Source organism: Theobroma cacao, chromosome 5 (genome assembly GCF_000208745.1).
Source record: "Theobroma cacao cultivar B97-61/B2 chromosome 5, Criollo_cocoa_genome_V2, whole genome shotgun sequence".
NCBI classification, from domain to species: Eukaryota; Viridiplantae; Streptophyta; class Magnoliopsida; order Malvales; family Malvaceae; genus Theobroma; species Theobroma cacao.
In genome coordinates, this window is record NC_030854.1 from 35,875,811 (window position 1) to 35,893,333 (window position 17,523).

The 17,523-nt window shown below is 34.8% G+C and overlaps 2 protein-coding genes across 5 annotated transcripts in view; both read left to right on the forward strand.

Moving 5' to 3' along the window:
- LOC18600041 (histone-lysine N-methyltransferase SUVR4) overlaps window positions 1-12,229 on the forward strand; it is a 14,474-nt gene extending 2,245 nt beyond the window's left edge. Inside the window, exons 1-9 of one of the 4 annotated variants that reach the window (XM_018120589.1) lie at window positions 2,913-2,952; window positions 3,633-3,708; window positions 7,275-7,543; window positions 7,834-8,598; window positions 9,392-9,657; window positions 10,454-10,520; window positions 10,688-10,738; window positions 11,119-11,212; window positions 11,777-12,229. In XM_018120589.1, the coding sequence (XP_017976078.1) occupies window positions 7,361-7,543; window positions 7,834-8,598; window positions 9,392-9,657; window positions 10,454-10,520; window positions 10,688-10,738; window positions 11,119-11,212; window positions 11,777-11,802 (1,452 nt within the window). In that variant the 5' untranslated portion in view covers window positions 2,913-2,952; window positions 3,633-3,708; window positions 7,275-7,360 and the 3' untranslated portion in view covers window positions 11,803-12,229. Of the gene's footprint in view, window positions 1-2,912; window positions 2,953-3,632; window positions 3,709-4,624; window positions 4,640-7,274; window positions 7,544-7,833; window positions 8,599-9,391; window positions 9,658-10,453; window positions 10,521-10,687; window positions 10,739-11,118; window positions 11,213-11,776 lie in introns of those variants that run through there. The other 3 variants (XM_018120591.1, XM_018120592.1, XM_018120590.1) reach the window with 3 other exon arrangements.
- Window positions 13,843-15,685, forward strand: LOC18600042. The gene is made up of 4 exons (XM_018121072.1): window positions 13,843-13,924; window positions 14,245-14,891; window positions 14,990-15,130; window positions 15,220-15,685. Exons 1-4 carry the CDS (start codon window positions 13,843-13,845, stop codon window positions 15,634-15,636), a joined length of 1,287 nt encoding a protein of 428 aa, XP_017976561.1. The 3' UTR covers window positions 15,637-15,685.

The window sequence follows — 17,523 nt, forward strand, 5'->3', positions numbered from 1 at the left end:
AAAAAATGAAAAGAAATAAAAAATGAGAATAAAGTATAATTAGTTGTAAAGGCAAGAGAAAATAAAATGTTCTAGGTATTTATAAATATATAGAATGTACAATATAATATTAAATTACAAGTATTAAAAAAATCAAGTGGTTAATTTGAGTTAATCCAATAATAGAATTCTGCTTAAAAAAGGGGCAAAGAGTTGCCTTTTTCAGGTGAATATTTTTCGGGTGCGAAGTTCGAGACGAATTTTCACTGAAGCGTCGGGATAAATCTGAACTCTAAACTTCAAAACCCGTTAAGCCAAATAATCGTTGTTAAAAAATGATATATATTAAAAAATAATAAACTTACATAATATTGTATTTGAACTTAAATTAGTTAATAAATATTACTAAATAAAGTTAATTTAATCGTTTAAAAATTAATTATTTATTTATTTGATAAGCTTTGTAATCAAGTAAAAAATTAACCAACAACTTTAAATAAAGGATATGGATTTAAATAGAAAATCAAAAAAATATAAAAAATAATAAATAATCCAAAAATTTTTATTAAACATATAATTGGGTGAATTATAAATCACCTAAATCAATAAACGCGTGCATGTAGATATCATCATTTTATCTTGTCATAGCATGCCACATTTATCTTGCAAATAGTGCGGGAGTCCCGATGATGGGATTTCTCCGAGGAGCTTGTAGAGATGAGTTCTTTCGGGGATATTTCTAGGTGAGGAGAATTTCGAGACTTCACCAAAGCGTTGGGATGATCTTCGAATAATTTTTCAATAAAAGATTACCGACTCCATCATTTAAAATAAACAAGTCATGACATCATTTTACGCTTGCATCATGTGCATACGTAAAACTAAAAAAGGAACTTAGTCAGGTAATTTAATAAAAATTTAATTAATAAGTAATGATTAAATTAAAAGTAGGCTATATTAAGATAACTTGAGATTAAATGGTATCGTTCGTGGAACGGGCGCCACGGAGGTGCTAACCCTTCTCCGTGCGTAACCGCACTCCCGAACCAATCTCTAAAAACGTGGACCAGTTCTCGTTCTTTCGACGAACCTAAAGTTAATTTAGGACTTCGTCGATTAGAATCAGGTTAATAGGTGACCAATCACACCTAGATAAAAAAGATTGGTGGCGACTCCTGAACAGATTTATTTTTGCCCGCGTCTGGCGGACGGGTTCCCGGATCCGCACGTTACGACAAATGGCTAAACTGATTTTGGTGTTAGAATTATTTGTACTGTGTATTTAACCTTGAGAGGCTAGGTTGAGATAAATTGCCATGTCATGCAGAAAAAAATTTTATAAATCAGGTGGTAGATAAAAGATTAGCTACTGCAGTGATGGGGGGTTCCGTGGGCCAGCCTATTAGAGGGGCACGGTAAACTCCTTTATATTCTCACCTCGATCGTAGAGGCGCGTAGGGTATCTCCTGAGGTAGGCTTTTGAGTGCACTTCACGTGGACCACCTCGTGAGAGTGAGATTCAGCCAACGTCAAGGAACGACTATCTTTCAAAATAAAAATATAATTTATGCGAAATATGAATTTTTAATAGCCTTGACGGACTCGGTTGGATACCCCTGGTCCAGGTGTCCCCGAGTACAGGATTTGGCATGAGCCAAGTTTTGAGTAATTCACGAGCTATATTGATTATTTGATTGAAATGAATATTCGTGATGTGAAAATTTTACTGAAGTTAATTATTTTTAATTGTTTCAATTTACTCGCCTTTAGATAGTTTAGATGGTGTCTGTTTACTCATTGAGATTTTATAATCTCACCACCCTCAATTCCCCACATTTTAGGTTCAAGATAGCCTGTAGATAGCTGATTGCATCAAGGACTTCAGTTAGCCTTGCATTATCAAAATTATAAGTTCACAGACTCGCATCTTATTGGTTAGTTTAGTTCCCACGTGTCATTGTAAAAGTAATTTTATACTTTAGTTATCTGATTTAAAATATGTATGAACATATTTAGCTTTTACACCATGTTTTTGGCGAGTTTCGATATTATCGAAGAAAAATGACGAAAATACCCCCGTTAGCTAAAAAATAATATTTTATTATTTTGATTTGAAAACGACTTATGATTTCTTGAAATGCAAGATTTAATAACTGTCGCTCACCGGGGAGATGCGGAAGCTGATGCTAAGTCTTGCGGGGTTTCAATCGGCATTCGGGGCAATGAGTACTTATCGGGACGTCGCGACGGTTGTCACGGACACGATGGGAGTTCCGGATCGTGACATGGAAAGCCCCAAAAATTCGTTAAAGGACGACAATGTACCAAATGGTACAATTAAGTTGAATTAAATCTCGAACTAGTCCAAATAGAGATTATAAGATGAAATTGAGAATTTTAAATTCTCAGAATGACTTAAAATGGTGATTCAGAGTTCGAAAACTGATTTGGAGTCAAATTGAAATTTTCATGACCTAGGGGCAAAATGGTCATTTTGTCACCCGAGGTTAAAATTGGAATGTTGGAAGAAGTTTTTGATCAATATTGACTATTTAGAACATAATTTGAGTTTGAGAGGTGAAAAATTTTAATTCTGACATTTTTTCGAAACATTGGGGTAAAATAGTCATTTTGCCGTTTAGGGGTAAAATTGTAATTTTACACCACCCAACACTTATCCAGCCCATGGATTTTACCCAATATTATCATGGATAATTGAGAAAATTTAAGTGATGGAGAGAGATTGCTTAATGGGTAAGTATGACACATGGATCAATGGAATGGTGACATGTGTCAAATTCTCATCCATTTATTATTTTCCTTATAAATTAGCACAAAATCAGCCCATTTCTTTTCATATGGCAGGCCAAAGAAAGACCAAAGGAAGAACAAAGGAAGAAAAGGAGAACAAGAACCCTAGGGTGAAAATTCAAGAAAAAAATTGGTGGATTTTAAGTAATCAAGCAATCAAAGGTAAAATTTCTTGATTTTGACTTGTGATTTACCTTTCCCATGCATTCTTTTTCATTTTTCATGGTTGAGAATCAAGTTTTCATGATGAATCCCTTGCTGGCCAAACACCTAGGAGAGAGAATTTGATGATGATTTGGTTAGATTTTAATGTATTTTGGTGTTTTTAGTTAGTTAGTAATGTGTACCATGAGAAGCTAACAAGAAAAATTCATTTTCCCCATTACCTATCATTGGCCGAATTTTCCTTGTAGAATGTGGATGGTGGATTTGATTTTATTTCAAGTAAATTGGTTAGGAAATGATGAATTATGGTGAGAAAATCAAGTAGGAAAAATCATGGTGTTGATGCACCCACCATGGCCGAAATTCTCAAGAAAAAACGTGGAGATGATTTTGCTAAATTTTATGCTATTTAACTTGTGTTTGAGGATTTGGAGAATTGGAAGAAAAATGGAGTTAATTGGTGTTGAATTGGACATATTGGCCAATTAATCGAGTGATAGATAGAATTAGGCCAATACCGTATTATTTTGGTACACAATTGAAATTGTGTAAAACACTGTGTTTAGACGATAATCTAAACAATTTGCATTCCATTTCATGCATTAGTAAAGAGCTTGAAATAGATTTAAACTGGTATGACACAATATATTGAATTGTGTGTCGTGTATTGTATATAGGTGGTGAGCTCTCTAACAAGGGTAAAGACATTGTGTCAGAGGATTGAGAATAAGAGTATTTCAAACTCTTGATATAGTGAGTAACCTTACTATCGTCTTAATTATCTAAAGTAAATTTTTATCCGATTTTGTGATTTTATGGAAAATGAGGTTAAATGATAAATTTTTGGTTTTATAAACAAAATGTGATTAAATGAAATGATTTTGTAAATTGTTTTGAAATTTAATGATGGCTTTGAAAATAGAATAATTGGAGACCACTTGATGTGTTGTAAATTTATGGTTCTAATTGAATGGCTTATGATAATATTGGCATGAATGGTTGAATTAGCAAATGTGCTGAAAATGTATGAACTATTGATTTACCTTGAGAGGCTGTAAAGTAAAATAATTGCCATGTCATGCTATTGCAAATTTTATTAAATTAGTAGATTATATATTAATTAGTCACTGCAGTAGGGGGTTTCGGTAGATCAACCTTTTAGAGGGGCACGGTAAACCCCGTCATATTCTTATCTCAATCGGAGAGGCGAGTAGGATATCTCCTGGGGTAAAGTTTAGGGTTCACTTCACGTTAAACCACCACGCGAGGGAAAACTCAGCCAACGCCAAGGAACGACTATGTTTTCTAAATAAAAACATGATTATGCGTACATAACTTTTTAACAGCCTTGGTGGACTCGATTGGATGCCTGGCGCAAGGTATCACCGAGTATGAGTTTTAGCACGAGCCAAAGTTTTAAGAAATTCATAAACCATGTTGATTACTCGATTTATATGAATTGATTTTATTTGGTTGAAATAAGTTGAAAGGTGATGAATTACAGTATGTTAAACTATTTTATCTGTCTCCATTTACTTGGCTTTAGATATTTTAGATGGTATATGTTTACTCACTGAGATTATATAATCTCACCACCTTCCTTTTCACCCATTTTAGGCTTAGGATAGTCGGTAGATAGCTCATTTCATCGAGAGCTACCATTGGACTTGCATCCTCAAAAACTGTAGGTTTACCGCTTTTAATACTCTTGGTCGTTCGTGGGCCCACATGTCACTATAAATTAAATCTTATGCTTTGGCTATCTGTATTACAGTATGTATGAATTTATTTAGCTTTTACGCTACAAAAATTATTTACCGGTAACTCTATAAATATTATTTGATAAGAAAATAGAATATTTTATTAAATATTTTTATTATATTCAAATAGTTATAGTTTCACTTTAAATGAATGTTTTAAACATCTAAACTTATTTTTGATTATGAATTATATGTTTTGTACTCGCCTATTACATTTTTAGTTGGTTTCGAGATTTTTGAGAAAAAATGATCAAAATGCCCATGTGAGAAAAAAATTATTTTTCTATTGTTTTGATTTGAAAATAATTCATAATCTTTCAAAATATGATACTTAACAACTATTGCTCACAAGAGAGGTGCGAAAACTGATATTAAAGCCTTGCGAGGTTTCAGTTGGCATTTCGGGCAGTAAATGTCTATCGGGACGTCGCGACGGTTGTCACGGGCTCGAGGAGAGTACCGGGTCGTGACATAAATAAAACTTAAAATATAATTTAAGAGTTTTTTTTTTGTTAATTTAATATAGAAGTTCTTGAAAATTGTTCTTATTATAAAAAGGAAAAAAAAAAGTAAGGGTACAAAAAAAACAAATGGTCTCCTTCACACATGATAATTCCCCGAGGAAAAAAACAAAACATCCTTTTCTATGTTGATTCTGCTTTGAACACCCCATAGCATCTAAATGTTCCCTTCACTGTGTTTGAAAAAAAAAGCCCGATTTTGGAAGGAGGCTCTTTCTCTGCTTTGAGCCACGCTTCTTCTTCTTCTTTCCCTTCCTACTCTTTATCCGTACGTCCAATGCCTTCTTCTAATTCTTTTAACAATCTGTCATCCTTATTACTATCAAAAGTTTTACTAAAGGTTTTGTTTTGTTTTAAAGGGTTTATAGAAAAACATGGACTGTAAAGTCTAAAGCTGCAATATTTTTTTTTCTGCATTTTCTCGGAAACCAAGCAGAAAATTTCTGCTCATTTGAGCGTTATTTATGTTATTCCTGTTTTGGGTTTTTGCTTGTTATGTGAATGTTGTTGTTAGCAAAGTTATTTAGCCAAAAAATAAAAACCAAGAACAAGAAGATTGTTTATTTCCTTCTCTTGATGTTTTATTCAGGTTGACATACTTGTTTGCTTAGAAACAGAGGCAAAGAAAAGACTTTTTTCTCTTTGTTTTTTTGTTAGAATTTTTGGGGGTATTATGCTATTTTTTTGTAAATTGACAGGAACTTGAGCAAACTTTACTTGAGTGAGGGTTCTGGTTTCTTATTTACTAAGTAACGAACCATCAAAGACCTGGAAATATTTTGTTTGCAAGGTTTTGCTCGATAGCAAGAAAAGTGGGAATTAAAGATGAAAATTTTCAATCTAATGATTGAGTTTATAACTAATTTATAGCATAATTGTTTGATTAAAACTTTTTCATATTCCTTTTCATGCAAAGTTGAGTGAGTGAACACAGGAAAGACCTGTTTTGGCTCATATGGAAGCTGAAACGAAACTGGTTGTTTTTTTCTCTTATTTGGATCTTTTGAAATTATTGAAACATTTGGGAATTTGGTGAGGTTTCCATTTGTGTCTCTGTTCTTTACAATTTCACAGTTTGATTGAAATGATTTTCTTCTGAAACAGATGACAGTAGTGCTTCTTACTGCTTGGAAAGGTTTAATAGATATTGTGCTTTTGGTTTTTGACTGACAATCATTAGGATCCCTTTTCTTTTTATTCTAGGATTTTCCAAGTGCACTATCTTAAACTGCACATTATCACTCTATGATTGCATGTTACTTTAGCTCATGTTTGGAAGTGCATATATAGGACCTTTGAACTGCTATATATAGGTACCAAAGTGAAATTAGGGGATATAGGTGTGTGCCAGAGTTCTACAGGATGTGATGTTCAGTATGGTTCATTGCCAAGCAATGAGAGTAATAGGGAGAAAAATTCAGTTTGTTTACTTATTGCACAGTTCTTTGTTCCCAAAATAGGGTGTTCAACCTCATTTAAGCCAAATGGTTCTGCTAGATTTAAGTGCAGTAGGTCGTTGTTTTTCAGTTTGCAAATTATCAGCCACTTATGGATTCCAAATGGTCTAAGTTTGGTTGATATAAGGGTTCTTTTGCGTTCACCTCTTGATGTGTGTTAATACAGTATACAGCTGTGTCTACTGATACTATTCTGAGTAACATGGTTCTGTATGAACAAAATAAGTAGATGTCCCTGTGGTTATTAATTTCCTTTTCTGGAATTTCTATTGATTGTATGTATCTTTTTGTCCACATTGATAATATTCATGTATCTTTACAGGGTTGGTTTTCCTTTGTTTTCTTTACCTTTTGTATTGCTGTGCCATCTAGATTTTGGAGATAATTCGTTTCCATATCATCTCCTCAAATATCTACTTATTTATTAATATTCATCAGTGAAAGGGGGCTTGTGCAAATTGCGTGTATGTCGTGATCCTTATCTGTTGTGACCATATATTTATTGGATATCCTTTTGCAATTCGTATCACTATTGGATTTTATAACTGCAATAACTAATCTGAAAACCTCAACTGCTGCAGGCTACAATATATAAGAGTACAAAGGAGAAGGACGTGGGTGGTTGCTGAGTAGAAAATTAGATTTCCATTAAGTTTAGTCTTTGCTGATGGCTACAAATGAAAGAGTTCGCAGGGCCATCAATGCAACAGGAGCTTTAGGTATTCCTGAGCAAGAGGTGAAACCAGTGCTGGAGCACCTCCTGAGACTGTTTGATGAGAACTGGGAACTAATAGAGTCAGAAGACTACCGGGCACTGATAGATGCATATTTTGAGCTCAAGGAAGATAAAGTAATTTGTTGTGTTATTCTTTTTTTAATGCACCGTTGTATTTCATTCCTTAGCTCTTTATCCTTGGACCAATATTTTCCTTTTTCTGTGTCATGTTTATCTTATTCTCTTTGTAGCTTTCATTGCTTTAATCATTGTTATTATCCCTATTTGTCAGTCAGGCAATGACATCACTGTCCATGATGGTCACTTTTACTGATCTGTTACTTGTGATGGCCGTTGTTCCAAATTATTTGTAAGAACCTTCGTTTTTCTTTGAACTTAAATGGATAGTTAATTTTTCTTTACAGGGAGTACAAGATAAGGAAAATGTTGTTGTGGAGCATGGTGGGTCTAGCAGATTGTCTAAACGATTGCGCTCGCAAGAGCCGGAAGATCAGGCTTCATCTACAAAGGGCAACTCAAGCCAAATATTATCTCCTGAAGAGAATCAAAAGCCTATGGTAAACCTTCGAGAGGGAGTTACATTTTTGAAGAAGAAGGATTCAGTTTCTTCTGGGTGTTCAAATTCATGTAACAAAGTTCAGCAGCAATCTGTTACTTGCGAAAGGAAAAGGCCCTTCCGTATCATCAGTGACATAACGAAAGGCACAGAAAATGTGAAAATTTCATTGGTAGATGAAATTGGCCACCAGGACCTCCCAAAGTTTACTTACATGCCTGGTAATGTAATATATCAAGATGCTTATGTGCATATCTCGTTGGCTAGGATTGCAGATGAGCATTGCTGTTCAGGCTGTTCAGGAGACTGTCTTTCATTGCCAATACCATGTGCTTGTGCTCATGAAACTGGTGGAGAGTTTGCTTACACACCAGAAGGTAAACTAAGAGAAGAATTTCTGCAAGCCTGTATGTCTATGAAGCAGGAGCCTCAGGAGCACCACTTTGTTTATTGTCAGGATTGTCCTTTAGAGAGGTCTAAAAATGAGCATAAGCCTGATAAATGCAATGGCCATTTGGTCAGGAAATTCATTAAAGAATGTTGGAGAAAATGTGGATGTCACATCCGGTGTGGAAATCGAGTGGTACAGAGAGGTATTGCATGCAAATTGCAGGTAAAATTCTCCAGGCTCCAGTTACAGTTTGTCAAGTAGCTATCTGCTTCTCCACCAATGGAGATGATTTGTATATTCATTTATCTTTTCTATTGCAACTGTTCAAGTGTGACTTTGCAAACTGGCTTCAATTTAACTCTCAGCACACATTCCCACTCTTGTCCTTTAGCTGAGGGAAGTTACCTGCTTTTTAGAGTTGATAACTTCCTTTTTTAGATTTCAATAGGCACAATAGAATGGTAGGGGTTGCTACTATGGACAGTTCTCTAGCAGCTTAGTTTGTTGAAGCTGCCCTTTATTTACAATTTAAGGTCATACATCAGCATTAAATTATGGCACTTTTTTTTTTTTGAAACGCAAAGTCTTATTGCTGCATTTGTCTCAAAAAGAGACTTACAGAAGCAGAGTCGATCAAAAGTGTCCCCTTAAGGTGGACAGGCAAACATCAGATAAAAGGAACCTGATGTGCCACAGGCAAAAGAGAAAAGACAAACATTTCAATTCAAGCCCACAGCTAAAAGCTATTCTTGTAAATTATGGCTCATTAAGGTTGCCAGAGAATGTATTGCTTGATTTCCCTTTTATTGCTAGAATATATGTGATTTTAAATGAGATTGTGCAAATATGGTACTAGAGGTTTTCTGCTAAATCTGCTTATCATACCATTATTAACTTGGAGTTGCTTCATCTTTTACAAAATGTATGCATGGTCTACCTTTTTTTGGGTGATAAGATAGGATTCTGTATTATTGCTTAATGTTTTATTGGCATTGAGTGTGCTTTTATTCTTTAGGTATTCTTGACTGGTGAAGGAAAAGGTTGGGGTGTTAAGACTCTCCAGGACTTGCCTAAAGGAACCTTTGTTTGTGAATATATTGGGGAGATCTTGACCAACACTGAGTTAGATGAGCGGAATATGAAGAGCAGTGGCAGAGAGAGACATACTTATCCAGTTACACTGGATGCAGACTGGGGCTCAGAGAGAATTCTAAAGGATGAAGAGGCACTTTGTTTGGATGCAACCTTTTGTGGAAATGTTGCTAGGTTTATTAATCATAGGTGATTTTCTTGAGCCCAAATAAATATACGTTGTTAAGCATTCAATGGCGATCATGGCCTGGTTTTGTTCCTTCTGGTCTGTCAGGTGCCTTGTAACAGGCAAAACCTCTGGTAATACAATCTTGTAATATCATAAATGTTAATGACCAGTAAGAGCACCTAAATATATTAGTATCTGTCATTACAAACAATAGAAGAAAAGGGAAGGAGAATAATCACTGGAGAAGTATTAAATGCCTAAGAAAGCTTCTTTTGTATTGAATAACTGATGAAAGGAACATGTTTATTACTTTGTGTTAGTATGATCATGGAATTAATCATTTGGAAGGGTTAAATTGTTACTTGAGTTGCAAACATTTAAAAGAAATAGAATTTTGCTCGCTTGTATGTTCTGTAGCAATAGCCTCAGAAGTTGCTAAGTGAGAAACATTGCCAAGGACCTTCAAAAGTTTTCTTTATTAGATAGCTAGGACAGTTTAAATAAATATTGACCTGAAGAACTTAATTATTTACCCTTGACAGTAATTTACACTATATCGGTTCTGTTGAAACATTTATGGAACATATTTTTATCATGAACACCAATGCTTAATGTCATTGTTTCTTGTACTTAAATTTTCTATTTTTTGCAGAATAATCCGTTGATTTTTTTAACCATCTTTCATGATTTATAATAGCCTCTTAATGCCTAGTGCACTAAATCTACCCCTTCCCCTCTACTGTTTATTTTTGAAATTATTTTTTACTTCTCTGGCATTTTGGTTTATCGATATGATTTTTATTTTTAATGTTTCAGATGCTTTGATGCAAACTTGATTGACATTCCAGTTGAAGTAGAGACCCCTGATCGCCATTATTATCATGTATGAATCTGAGTGGCTTTATTGTTAATATTCTCATAAATAACTAACTTTTGTGTTTGGTGGGGGCTGGGAGTGGGGAGTAGCAGCAAAACAGAATGATTGGGGTTTACCTGCATTGGACTGCATTTGAAGAGCTAATTTATTTATTTATTTGTTTTCATGTGCAGCTTGCTCTTTTTACTACTAGAGATGTGAGAGCATCAGAAGAGCTAACATGGGTAAGTAGGCGCTAGCAAACAAATTATTTATTTATTTTACTTATTTTCAACTGTTTATTATGTTGCTATTTGCTGCACTCAAAGTTATCATCTGTTGTTGTGTGATGTTTAATTACTCATAAGCATGCAACGCTGAGAGACATTTGCCTGCTTGACATTGAGAGCTCAATATCTCCAGCATTTGATTAGAAGTTATAAACTACATTTATAAATAGAAGAGTTTAATGCACTAAGCTGGCTAGATTGTTATATCCATTAGCCATTTTCCAAAGAAACACATTTTTTTTTTTAATTTGTGCTTGTTATAAGTTTAGAACATTGGTAAAGATATGTTATTTCTTTACTATTATAATAAAGCCATGCTCGACATTGTACTGCAGGACTACGGGATTGACTTTGATGACCATGAGCACCCAATAAAGGCATTCCAATGCCATTGTGGAAGTGCATTTTGCCGAGATGTTAAGCAAAAACGTCAGTGTATATTCTCCTATTACTTCTTGATTGTACCCTTATTTCATTTGTAAGCTCTGTTTATTCAAATGGCAAATGAACTCTTACAAGCTAATGGCTTAGTATATTACATGAAGAGATGTCATGCCTGGAAAATCCAGACCAGCTCTGATAAAACCCCTTCATGTTTCCTCCTAGCTGAAACATTTTACCATTCCTTTGTGAAATAGAGATATGTGAAGGCAAAAACTATTTCAAAGAACAGATGTAGGCATGAAGCTAGGGATGTTTCCTTTTGCTCATACCACTATCTTCAGATCACATAGTTATCTTCGACAGTGAACTGTTGAGGGATGAGAGGAATATGAAAAAGTTTTTGCTGGCCTTCAGTAAAAAGTATCATATACATTTATGTGTCAAATGCCAAGGCTACAATGTTAATAGCCAAGAAGAATTGTGCGTATAATCTTCAGTTTTTGTAAAATAACATACTCTGCTTTGCATTTAATTTGCTTCTGTATTCAACTTGGTCACTTTATTTCATCATCTATCTTCTGAAGCCTAACTACCAATATTCTCATGCAGGAACGAGATTGGCAATGCGTCGATGAACTGTTGATCAATGGATGAATGAAACAGTACAGTTCTTTTCTTTTATTCTTTTTGCTCTGAGAGAGATTAAAAGTTCAGACTTCATGATTTCAGTGATTAAAGGCATGGAATTCATTCAAAGAGCTCGACAGTCGACAAAGTATCATACTGTTGCATGGACTTGCTGCCTTCACCTTTGCAATAAGTAACAGCTATCATTTTCCAAAAACTGTACAGCTAAATAAGAACTACAGCATAGCAAATAACTAAAATGTTTTTAAGGATGTTTAATGCCAGGGCATTTTTATGGAAGCTTGTTGTAAAGCAGGGTTATCCTTGCCTTAATAGGAGATACTAGTTAGCATTTACTTGTGTTGTTTCAGACGCTTTTGTAGATTTTAACTTCGATAATCCATTTATACAAGGTTTCCTTTTAATATTTAGTAATATATATCAAATACTCTTAAAAGCTCATTTGTTTTTATTTTTACTTTTTCTAATCCTAAGATTAAGAATTAATATTGGTATATAAACAAGAAAAATTCATAATACACAAATCTTGAACCAAGATATTTAATCAGTTAACATCCCAAAGAGTAAGTCTCTTTGTCTAGAAGATCAGACTATCATAGGCTTGCTTAATTGTAAAGGACTCAAGAAAATGCTTGGGGCCTTGAATTGCAGGAGGAAGGCAATCAAGTAGTCCTATGTATGAACTCCCAAAGTTTAGCAGTTGAGCTGTGCTTAAAAAAAAAAAAATCTCCTTGTTGGATAAGATTCATGCACTTTGTAACAGCTCTACAGAACTTAGAAGCATCTTATTTGAGTGAGGCAGTAATTTAGGGATAATTAGGTCCTCGAATAGAATATAATGCTTTTCCCTTCATTGAAGTGATCAGCAATCTATATATTAACATCCATCCACACCAGACGGATTCACCTTTATGCGAAGCATTTGTCAAGAAAGGACTCTGTGCCTCACTTGATGGAAAAGCAATGCTGTTTCTTGATGACTAAGCTAATAATCTAAAGTTAGCTTTAAATAACAATCTAAAAGCAAGTCCTGTGCATTTCTTTTCTATCACTCACTTTTTAAATAGGATTTTCAAATGAATTTACGTTCTCTAGAGTTCAAGTTTCTGTTCTCAGTATAATTAGAATGTATTTGGTTTATTTTATTTTTAAGCTTTTTTTTTTAAATTATTTCTCTTATACCCCTTAATTATGTTATTATCAAGTTCTAACTAGGTTTACTAAGGATTCAACAATTTTACAAATTAGAAATGACTACATTAGACAGTTAGCCCTTTATCTTGTTGATGTAAGGAATGACAATTGTCAATATATATAATTAAAATTTAGTTAATATTATAGTATATTTTCATTTCTTGTGCATTATATTGGTCTAAAACATTTATTATGTTTTTTTTGTTCTCTTATCGTAAATTAGTATATATGTAAAGTAAAATTAGATATGCAATGTTGGGTGAGAAGTATGTGTCATGGGACTGAGCGTAAGCCCAAGTCCGTGCGATTTTAAATATGTAATGCTGGGTGAGAAGTGTATGTTACGAGCTGGAACTTAAGCTAAGTTTGTATAATTTTAAATTTTAAAAATAAAATTTAAGTAAATTTATAAATAACATGCCACCATTCTCACTCTAAAAAAAAACATGATTGTTGATGGAAGACTCATATTTATATATTTGAGATTCATCTCGTATTTTACTGATGTAGGATCCGTAACTGTGTATATATTATCTGATCAAAAACAAAAGGGTGTGAGTTCAATTAATTTAATGGCCGTATGCTAAATTCTAAAATTGGAAAAGTGGTTAATTCTATATTTTTTAAATAGAGATGACGATAAGAAAATATTGAAGATTCAAATATATATACGGATATTTTCCCATCTCAAAATTGAAAGACTTGCTCATGTGATCATCAATCTCACAAAACCAAAGTAGCATCCAGTAACTGATAATTAAATTTTGTTTTCTTCCTTTCCTTTTCCGAGATGATGTCCAATTGTTCCAGTCGAGCACATAACTTTTGCTATCATGGTTTTTGCTTTCCAGATGATGATAAATGGTGTGATGGTTGCAAAGCGCAAATTGATGGCCCGGCTTATATTTGTGAAAGGTGCGGGTTTTGGCTGGACGAGTCATGCCTGGCAAAGGAGTTGCCTCCATGATCATACATCCTCGTCACACGCAGCAAGATCTAAGATTCTTCAAAGTCGTCGACGATGGTTTTTCTGATTTCATTTGTGATATCTGTTTTCATATATCTCGAGGCCCTAGATACAATTGCAGAATTGTTAAGTTCAACGTTGATTTGGCATGTGCTTCTTCTGTTAGTCATCATCAACCACTTGAAGAGCACGAGCCTCCGCAGAAGAAAAGAATTACGCATTTCAGCCACTCTCATCCCCTGGACTCCTTCAAATATAGGAGGATAAGAAAATGACTATAGATGCTATTGGTGTAATAAGCCTCTATCACCATCAGGAACATCATACGGCTGTTTAGCTTGCCACTTCTTCCTTCATGAATTTTGTAGTGTTGATTATATGCCCAGAAGATTGGAACATCCTTTCCATCCCTCTCATCCCCTTTACTTGCGCTACACTTACTATTTGAACTTGTGCAATGCCTGTAATAAATTTGCATTCCCCTCAAGTGGCCCACACTGTTGTTGTGGTGTTTGTGACTTTGTTCTTCATTGTCACTGTGCTCATCTCTTACCCACCCTAAAGCATGAGTGCCACGGTCACTATCTTACTTATTTTGAGAAGAAAATATGTAGACGCAAGTGTTTCACATGCAATGCTTGTGGTTTTGAATGTGTTACTGAAAGCAAGGATGGCGCGTTCTACCGCTGTGTGCAATGTGATTTCAACATCCATCTCGAATGCATTCCAATTCCACCTATAGCCAGATATAGATATCACGGGCATCCTCTTGTTCTCAAGGATTTGGTTGTTGAAGACGATACTGGGGAGTATTACTGTGATATTTGTGAAGAGAAAAGAAACCCAGAACATCATGTTTATTATTGTGAGCAGTGCACATACATTGCCCATATCAAATGTGTCCTAATTATCGAGGTAAGCTTGGCCTCACAGAGTTCTTCTCTGAATCCCTTGCAAAATAAAATTCAGTGATCATTCTGGGTTTGAATAACGGTAACTACTACTTTTATCAGGAAGAAACTTCATCAGCAGAAGACATTTCACACTTGGTTTGTAAGTCTGGAGAGTCCTGCGGAAACATGGATAGCAAAGCCTTGCTAGAAAACATAACAGAGCAAAAGGCAGAGCAACAGAGTGAATTTCCTGCCCCTCAGGTACAACCATACGAAATTCCTCAAAATTTTTTCTGTAATCAAATTCTATCATAAAGTCAAAACTAGTAACTGCCTTCGTTGAGCTGCAGATTCGACATTTCAGCCGTCAGCATCCCTTGAGCTTCAACTTTCAAAAAAAAAGAAGACATCCCTTGAGCTTCTATGGGGTAAACAAGAATCCTGAAAGCCTTTACTGTAATGCTTGCCATCTGGAACTTTCAAGCCCAGCCTATATCTGTAAAATTTGCAATTATTACCTACACAAAGCTTGTGCTGAATTACCCCCAGAAATGGAACATCCTCTTCATCTAAAGCATCCTCTCACCCTCTTTCCTAAGTTTCAACGTAGAAGTGAGCTTTTTTTGTGTGATGAATGCAGGGACTTTTCCTCTGCCTTTGTTTTCCTTTGCCTTGTTTGCAACTTCAAGCTTGACATGAAATGTGCTACTGCTCTAATTGCTCCAAGAAATGAAGACCAAAGAGTAGTAGAAGACATGGAGAAATAATCCAAATTACTCTATTTCCCCGACAACCACAAGATGGTCCTTGGCAATTGTGGGAATATTTTTAAGAAATTTAGATGCAATGGTTGCGGCCTATCAATCGTAGGTCCGGCCTATAGTTGCGTTGATTGTGATTTTATTCTCCATGAATCTTGTTTTGGATTACCAAAAGAGATACAATGTCCATTTCATCCGTTACACTCATTGGAGGCTTCACAAAGCAGAGATTTCCCTGTTCAATGCCATCTTTGTCGTTGTGTTTTTCCCCCAAATTACGTTGGCTATAGTTGTAAGTTTCATTCTGACTTCTACTTCCATTATCAATGCGCTATATCCCCAAGAAGGCCCTTCAAATCGAGTTCCCACAAGCATGATCTTTACTATTGTGGGAAAGATGGCAGCCGCATGATGTCTAGGGAATGGTTTTATTGCAGACGTTGTATGGAAAGTCTTTCATCATTTCCAGGACCCTTCTTCGGTTGTTTGCAGTGTGATACTAAGTTTCACTTGAAATGTGTTCCAGTACCACAAATTGTTAAATCTAAACATCATATTCATCATTTATTTCTTAAAGATTCATTTGTAGAAGATGATTAAGGAGAATATTATTGTGACATATGTGAAAAAGAAAGAAATGGTAAAGATCACGTCTACCGCTGCGAGAAATGCTGTGACCTATTTATTGCTCATATTGAATGTGTGCTTTAGAAGGTGAGTCCAAAATACATCCATAAGCTTCTAAAATTAATCTTCTTGTTCAGTGATTTTGTCCTGCTTTACAACGTGTAGTCTCTTGCTCTCTAGTCTATCTATCATTGCATTTTGTGGCGCTTTACTCTGTTGGTGTACTTTTCTAGGTAACATCTTCACTTTGCTGTTTAATTATATGCATTTTACAGAATGTTTGGAAGCTATTCATAGAAAAATGAATTAATCTAACCATTAGTACATATGGTTTATTTAGCTATAGAAGTCGGTAAATAGCAGTGATAGGGTAACTTTAATCTCAGATGTCCTATGCTTAAACATCATAAACTGACCATCCTTTTTTTTTTTTTTGAAAGGCAGGAATTTTATTGCTTTGGGAGTCTCTGTAAGGAAGACAAACTTACGGGGTGCAGACTCAGTGAAGGCTTGCGTGAGGACAAAAGTTACAAAGTGGCAGAAGCATAGAGGGACCAGACCATAAGTCCTCTCACGAAAAAAAAGAACAACATTCCTTAGCCTTATTATTACAAGATGTCTTATATGTAATCAAAAGATTAGATTAGCACACTGGAGGGGCGAGAAATAACAGAATAACGAGGGAGAAGTTCAGTGAAGTTCTTCCCTGTTGTGGTTTTAGAAGTAGCTTTGAAGTTGGAGACCCTCTACACTCCAGCCTTAGAGCTAGTCCATCTGCTGTTGTGTTGGCTTCCCACATAATGTTGATTGGAAGAAATCCTTGCATGGTTGCGCATGCAAACCTCAATGGCATTAGACAGGTTCGTCATTGGTTTGAAAGATTCTATTTTTGTGCAAGTGATACAATTAATCTAATGTGATAAAAATTTTAGATCATATGTAGTGAAAATTAAAAAAAAAAATAACGATATGCACCAATCTCTAATTTTCTAGAACATCTTTATTTTAAGTTACATATTTGTTATAAAATTCAAATGTTGTCATTTACAGTAAAATCTTTGGGAAGTTTATAAGAATCAATGCATATTTTCTTGGAACACAAGATTGAAAATACAAAAAAAAAAAAAAGAAGAAGAGAGAATGGCTTCAACACGTGTGTTAGTGCCATTGTATTTGAGGTTTTATTCATCCTCATTGTTGGTGTGCAAAAAAGTTATAGACCATAAACTCTTAGATAATAAAACTCAATGTTATTCAAAAAAAAAA